This window comes from Micropterus dolomieu, linkage group LG20 (genome assembly GCF_021292245.1).
Source record: "Micropterus dolomieu isolate WLL.071019.BEF.003 ecotype Adirondacks linkage group LG20, ASM2129224v1, whole genome shotgun sequence".
NCBI classification, from domain to species: Eukaryota; Metazoa; Chordata; class Actinopteri; order Centrarchiformes; family Centrarchidae; genus Micropterus; species Micropterus dolomieu.
In genome coordinates this window covers 19,223,053-19,230,612 of record NC_060169.1, presented here as the reverse complement: position 1 = coordinate 19,230,612, position 7,560 = coordinate 19,223,053, and the positions used below count along the sequence as shown (strand labels likewise).

The window sequence follows — 7,560 nt, the reverse complement described above, 5'->3', positions numbered from 1 at the left end:
CATTGTCAAACTTACTCATGTTTCTTTTTAAAACCTGTTAATGGTTTGTGTGGATCTGAGAATGAACGGTGGGTGAGTGTGCACATCCTGTTCTGTGATCTGAGCAACGTTTAGTAAGCTAAAAAGCAATAGATTCTTTGATAAGTTACTTAACTTAAAGTGACTTGTTCTAAACTAAACTTTTACCCAAAAATGAACAACCCAAGGTAGAGATGATTGAGCACCACAGTCCCTAACCTGCCTTCAAAATGACTACATTGACAGCATCAGTCTGACACTGAAGGTTTGACCTGTGTTATACAGTATTTAGACTGTATTCAGTGAGCTATACCTATTAAAATGATAAACTTTTTTTCAAAGGAGCCCTGGCTTGGCTTGGAATGTCATATTATACTGTGTTATTTTTGCCAGGTGAAAGAGAAAGATTTCAAGGAGCATACATTTGTTTATAGAGTGTCCATTATGCATATGCATGTTTTGCATCCAAGTTTTCTCCAACATGATGAAACAGAGATTTTGCCTAGGGAGGATCCCTCTCTCGCTAATGGTGAATGCAGGTCAACAGAGACATCTTAACCTAAATCTCAGACAGAGTTGTTGATGATCATAGATCATAACTTTTTTGAATTTTCATCCAGGAAAGTGATGGTAAAGGCCAGATGTAGCACATGGAACAGGAAGGTCACGTCAGTTGATTGCAGCAAGTTGAAGAGTGTACAGCTCTGCTATCTGACGATGTCAAAATATAGCTTTCCCTCTGTAGTGGTGGAAAATATGGCCTTTTTTAAACACTGAAAGTGCTCTTGGCGGACTACTAATTCACTTCATTTATTTGTCCATTAGTCCATTTGTCATATGATTCCTTTTTTGTGGTGTTTTTTGTGGTGTTTTTGAGGCACCAGTTAGTTCACGTGGCAGAGCGAGCTCCATGGACAAGGATGAGTCCTTACTGTAGCTTAAATATGCACTGTGCAGCTGTATTAAGTACAAAAATCTAATTGTATGTATGTTAATAAAAATGAATCAGACTCAGCAGAAGCTCAGTAATTAAGGATCAGGAGCAAACAAATGTAATCTAGACATCCCTACGTTTGAGTGAGTTCTTCAACCTTCCAAAGAAAATAGATAATAACAGGCATTTCAGAGTCACTGGTTTTGGGACCCTCTCTGACCCCTCGTGCTGCTGTGTCTGTGTCCAGCAGGTGCATTCAGAAATCAATGTCCACTCACATTTATATTGTACCTGCAGACTGGGCTATTTTCATTCTCCAATCCACTTAAATTAGTATGTCTTTGAATTGTAACAGCAAACCCAAGAGCACCCAGAGAAAGCCACAGGCACAGAGGCAAAATATCATATGAATATGGGTAAAAAATATGGGTAACTTCTTCACATTTACTTATGATAAACTTGCATCCCTTGTAAATACTTTTATATGGATGCTTAATAGCTGCAGCTGCATACAGTATCTCATCTTGACCTGATCTGTCCATGCTGTCCTCCACAGTGTCCCATTGCTACAGCGGTATGTCGCTCTTCAGTTGAGAGGAATTTGGACCGTCTACACGAGCTAACCCGCTGTATGCGGCAGACATAAGTGCAGGCCAAGCATATACAGTATATGTCAGTCAGTTAAATGTAAACTTTGAAGAAGACTTCCACTGTCTGTGAAGAGGCAGCTTTTATCCCCCCTCTCTCATTACATTGAACCACTTAGCTTTATGGTATTGTACATAACTTATTATAACATCAGAGATTCCTCCACTTACTGGGTTCAGGCAAAATGTAACAGGCCTTATACAGTTTCAAATGGAAAGAGTACACGTCACTATTTAGCTAACCTGATTTCTGTGATGCATGAGTATTTTTTTAAGAATTAACAACCAATATGTTGTTTAGATTATACCCACTGTTGTGGATATGGTTGCCACCGGCATCAGGGGACAATAAAGGATGGATTTCTTTCTCTATTTTTGTAGGTATTCATTAATTAACATATGAAAACAAACAGAGAACCTAGAAAGAGAAAGGGTTTCATTATGTAGAACACACTTTTGTCATCAAGTTATACTGAGTCATTGCAGTTCATCTGAGCTTCTGTGCTGCTGAGGCACCTCATCCTTCATCATCTCACTGTGACATAATGCTTGGCAAATTTCTGGTCATCAAGATGGGACACTATCCACAACCAGTATACTTGTATTCCACTTAGTGTTCTTTAAGTCAAAATGGTTGTGATTTTTTTAAACTTAAATCCTCACTATAGTGAGTTGACCTTTAAATTATAACCATTTCTGCATTCAGACACACGTCTTTGACCACATGACTGAATGTTTTTATTCACAAAGAAAAGGTTGCCTCACAGGGGCCAACAAATCTGTTTCTGAATAGGATTTGTGCGCCCTCTGCTGATAATGTATAGGACCTTCACTTCAAGATTAAGTTTAAGTCAAACACACCAGAGATGTGATAGGAATGAGTGAATTATGCTTAGTTATAGCTTAGTGCAATGTTATCCTATTTACGTATGTATTTATTTTACATGCTTTTCAGATTGTACTTTTTGTTTTAACTGTACCTTGTGACATGCTAAATGTTATTAATTCAGTATTTCATGTGTTCCTGTTTCAAATAAAATTCAAATTCCATTCATCTCCCGTGTCTTTGTACAGTATGTGGCTGTGTGTGTATATGTTAGTCTGTGTTCTGTCTCAAGCTCAAAACACCCCTCCACTCCTTGGTTAAGTTGTTGCTTCTTGAGGTGTCTCTATGTGTGGACTGGTATGCCGTGGGCACATTGGCAGCATCGGCATGTCTGTACACCTCAGTGCCAGTCTGTGGGGGCAGCAGGCAAGCCGATTGAAAGAGCTGTGTGAGACAGACAGACATCAGCAATGGCATTTAGCACATTGGGGTTCAGAGTCTTTTAATAAATTTAAATTTCATGAAAACAAATGTCAGGTGAGACTCACTAAACAGTGAGATAACGTTTACAGTTGGACATAATAAGACTACTACATGGAATAAAAGCATATATGTTTTTACTTGTGGAAATGCTTAGATATACGATGTTCTATGGCAAGGTGCATGTTCAAAACAGTTGTTAGGGTCAATTTGTGAGTGCTCACATGTTGAAAGATGAGAGATGTCGGAGGTGAAGTTTATAGGTGAAGCCCTTTGCTCATTTTGCTGGTCTTGAATCAGGCCATGGCCTGAAGGAGGAGGAGAAACTGGAGCTGGCAATACTGGGAGTGAAAGCATTCAAAATAGTACCCTGTCTATGCAAGAGCTCAATGTGAAAGTACAACTGCTACATGGAAAAGCCTCAATTATAATGCTAGTACAAGTTCAGTAGGGTTCAAAGTTTAACGTGCTGTATAATTTAAGTCAATTTCTTGCAAGTAAATACAGTAGCAGCCTCCTACCTGTACACTGTCCCTGTCCTGCTTTGGCTCCCTCACCCAGCAGCATCTCCTGCAGCAGGTTGTCCATTTTGGCTTCGCCCAGCAGCTGTGCTAAGTGGAGAGTCTCCACCATCTGCCAGGCCACACTCTGCAGGGGAGGTAGCATGAGCAGGAGCTCCCCAAACCTTCCTCGCTGCTCACAGGTTGCTTCTTCTAGCAGCAGATGGGCCTGGAAACGCAGATGTCGAACCACCCTAGGACTTTCCAAACCTGGACAGTCTGCGAGAGAAAGGTCAGAGGTTATAAACTGAAGAGGAGAGAGTACATTATAAAGAAAAGGTTCTGAATGCACTTAAAGTTAGGTTTTATCAGGGAATTGTTAACATTAACAAAATATGAAAGAAGGGCAGGACTTTAGCAGTAGGTAAGATCAGTGAGACGAGAACATGTTTGATGAATGTAAGACAGAGGCAAATGAAATAAAGAGATATGCTTTTAATTGTACCATGTTATAATTTCAAATGAAAACAGTTTCTGCGGGTGTTTTTTTTACTGGGTTTCCTTACAGGCAAAGATGCCTTTTAACCAATCACTGCCTCAGTCCCTAGAACCTTTTCTCATATATTTAAGATTCATTACACTTGAAGAGAAAATTTTCTTTTTTTTGTTTTAATCTTGATGATTACGGCTTTCAGCTTATGGAAATCAAAAATCCTTGTCTCAAAAAATTAGAATGCTAGAATGAAGAATGTATAATGCAGAAATGTCGACCTGAGAAGAACCTTTAATCTCACAGTCTGGTTAAATACACACAACCACAATCATGGGGAAGATTTCTGACTTGACAGTTGTCCAAGCTCATTGATACCCTACACAAGGAGACTAAGGCACAGAAGATCATTGCTGAATGGGCTGGCTGTTCACAGAGTGCTGTATCAAAGCATGTTCATGGAAAGTTGACTGGACAGTTAAAGTGTGATAGGAAAAGGTGCACAAGCAACAGAGATGGCCACAGCCGATTCAAGAACTTGGGGGAGCTTCACAAGGAGCTGGACTGAGGGTGGAGTCAGTGCATCAAGTACCACTACGCTCAGACGTGTCCAGGAAAAGATATAAAAGTGTTGCATTCCAAGTGTCAATCTACTCCTGAACCAGAGACCAGACTGGCCAGCCAACTCACCTGATCTGAACCCCTTAGAAAATCTATGGAAAATGAGAGACATCAGACCAACTGTACAGACGAGCTGAAGGCAGCTATCAAAGCAACCTGGGTTTCGATTGCCTCCATGCCATGCCGTACTGATGAAGTAATTCATGCAAAAGGAGCCCCGACCAAGTGCTTGTTGTTATTTCTGTATTTATTCTAATATTCTAATATTTTGACATTCTGGGTTTTTGATTCCATGAGCTGTAAGCCGTAATCATCAAGGTTAAAACAAAAAAGACCTGGAATATTTCACTTTACATGTAATGAATCTAGAATATATGAAGTTTCACTTTTTGAATTAAATTATGGGAAAAAATGATATTACATGATATGCTAATTTTCTGAGAAACACCTGTAGATACTGGCCCATCTTCACTCATTCCCTGCCGGATTGTGTAGTTTGTGTTTGCCCTAGCATTTCAGCCTTTTTTATACCTGCCTGGTTTTGAACATTGCCTGTGTTTTTACTTAAGTAAATGTGAACTATTAACTACTTAACTAACTACCTAACCTGCCTGTCTTTGAGTATGGGTTCAAGATTGTTTTTCTGAGCTGTTACAAAAGCTACTTTTATATTATGGAAAAGCTTTGTGCTTGAAATGGCAGTCAGAACAGAGAAGTTTCCTTGTCTCCTTGTGTAGGTCACCATCTCTTTACAGGTCTTACTTGTATTGTGTACGATCAGTTGTCTCGTATGTTGCACCATAAGGGAACTACAGTATATACCGATAATATTGATCAGGTCAGATATGATATGTATCTGACAGATCTGATTATTTATTTAAAAACTGAATATCAGTTAGTCAAAGAACAATAGGTTATAGTGGTCATAATAAAAAATAGTACAGTAGCAACTTTGACAGTATCTGACCATAGTTAACTCAGTAAAGTAAAATTGTTTTTAAAATTCTGTGATGTTCTCAAGCCTAGTTTGTAGTGGCTGTCTTTGCTGGGCTGTGGGGCAGAGTTAAATCACTGTGCCTTTGGTCTCCAGCCTGTCTCTACTGCTACTCAGACGCCTCTGCCCAACTGCCAAGGACCTTGCCACATCCTGATATTATTAAAGACTCCCTGAAACATGCTGAAGCCAGACACTCAGACTAAACCACAGATGCAAAAGGCCAAGAAAATAAACAGAGAGAGAGCATCAAAAAATGTTATTCTTTGTCTGGTGCAACAGATGAGGTCAAGTGGCAGAACAGAAATTACAATCCACAGTCACACTCTTTCGGAATGGACTGACCTGGGGCAAAGAAGACAATGGTTCTGAGACAAGCAAACTCTTTGTCTGTGATGTCCAGCTGTCTGAGAGGTTTGACCAGCTCCTCTTGGATTCTCAAAGCCACTCTGGACACCTCTACCTCTGCACCTCTCAGGGGGATCACAAAGTCATTACCTGCTCAAAAAACACAACATATCCATTCATATTATGAAAGCTAGTGTAGCATGAAAATTACTGTAACTACATGTAATACTTAAAAACAATGTTTCTTCTCTGCATATAACTGAGTAATGAAATAAAATAACACACAGCCAGTGGGAGGTTTAATCTGTCCTACCTAGGAGGATGAGATTGTAAAAAGGTAAAGAGCGTCTTGCTGCCCCTAGGATGAGATGTCCTGCTGAGTGGGTTCGTAACAGAGTTACCTGCACACAGACATACACAGACTTCATGTTACATACATGTAACATGCAGCACGGCTAGTAAAGCAATGCCTTAGTCTGAACAGACAGATGCAAACACTGTCAATTTATAAATCCAACTGCTGTTACACTATTCTGCATTGAGGTATAAGTTAGCTTTTAGAAAGATAAAAGTCTTTAGGTATTCTCCCCTTCGTACCCTATCGTCTATCGTGAGGCTACAAAACTCTGGGATGTGTTTTGCCCATTCCACCAGCAGGAGGAGTTGCTGCTTCATGGATTCAAACACATCTCTCAGGCAGGCTGTCTTCTTGGTGTTGATGTCATGACTCCTAGGTGAGACCAGAGCTGGGGACTGAGAGCAGCAAAGCATAATGTGAGTTCACAGTGGGCTCAGGTGATACTGCAATGTGGGAATGAACCTTAGAGAGGCTGTGTGAGTGTGTATGCGTGGAGGGAGATAAATGGGGTATGAGGAAGGTGATGATGCGGCTAGGTGTATGAGTGCTTTGGCACTCAGAGAGCTGTGAAGGTTAAAGCAAGACAAGGCAGGTAGACAATGCTAGATGGAGACCACATGATGACCAATGTGAAAAAACATCCCAGCAGCATATACTGTTGTAGCTCATTTGCTAATCATCTCATTTATTTCTGTTCATTCATATATATATTCGTTCATATATCTGGTTGTTATTATGCATTTGAACGTAACTGAACATCGGCACACAATCCCAGACCTAGTGGTGCAATGAAATGTGCTATGAGGGGGGTCCCTCTGCAATTTTGTCATTTCTAAGGAGTAACTGAATCCAGTCTACAGTTAGAACCTCCACAGAATTGAATTTCTGCCTGTCTAAGCAATGTCCTCTCTTTCTCTGGCCTTTATCTACATGATTTCTAGAAATAGGAAAGGGTCCCTTGGCTGGCATATTTGAGAAATATAAGTGCCCATTTCTGTCACAGAACTTGTATTTGATATGTCAAGCATTGGCGTGTTACCTGTTGCACATTGGCCTCTGCCTCTAGCAGAGCACTGATGGACAGTGTGCCCACTGTCTGTCCTTTGCTTCTGTGACTGCTGATGCAGTCTCGCTCATTCTGAACAGCTGGAGATTAAAGAGAGGAAAGAACCATTAGAGAAGTTTCTTGGCTTCTCCAGACATCGCTTCTGCTCTCAACCTTTTTACTCAGCTACTCTTTGCATCCACAAGGTCTCCCTATCCTCTGCGACATTGCTGTTCACACCATTGCTGTTTCCTACTTAGCAAATGTGGCAGAACCCCCCCCCCCCCCCCCCCCCCCCC

The 7,560-nt window shown here is 40.6% G+C and overlaps 1 protein-coding gene across 1 annotated transcript in view; it reads right to left on the bottom strand.

Moving 5' to 3' along the window:
• Positions 1-2,405: 2,405 nt before the first annotated feature.
• Positions 2,406-7,560, bottom strand: part of hnf4b (hepatic nuclear factor 4, beta) — a 9,768-nt gene continuing 4,613 nt past the window's right edge. The window contains exons 4-10 of the mRNA XM_046032864.1: positions 7,218-7,362; positions 6,456-6,588; positions 6,172-6,259; positions 5,856-6,008; positions 3,427-3,684; positions 3,130-3,246; positions 2,406-2,869 (exon numbers count right to left, since the gene is read on the bottom strand). Of these exons, the coding sequence (XP_045888820.1) occupies positions 2,826-2,869; positions 3,130-3,246; positions 3,427-3,684; positions 5,856-6,008; positions 6,172-6,259; positions 6,456-6,588; positions 7,218-7,362 (938 nt within the window). The 3' untranslated portion in view covers positions 2,406-2,825. The remainder of the gene's footprint in view (positions 2,870-3,129; positions 3,247-3,426; positions 3,685-5,855; positions 6,009-6,171; positions 6,260-6,455; positions 6,589-7,217; positions 7,363-7,560) is intronic.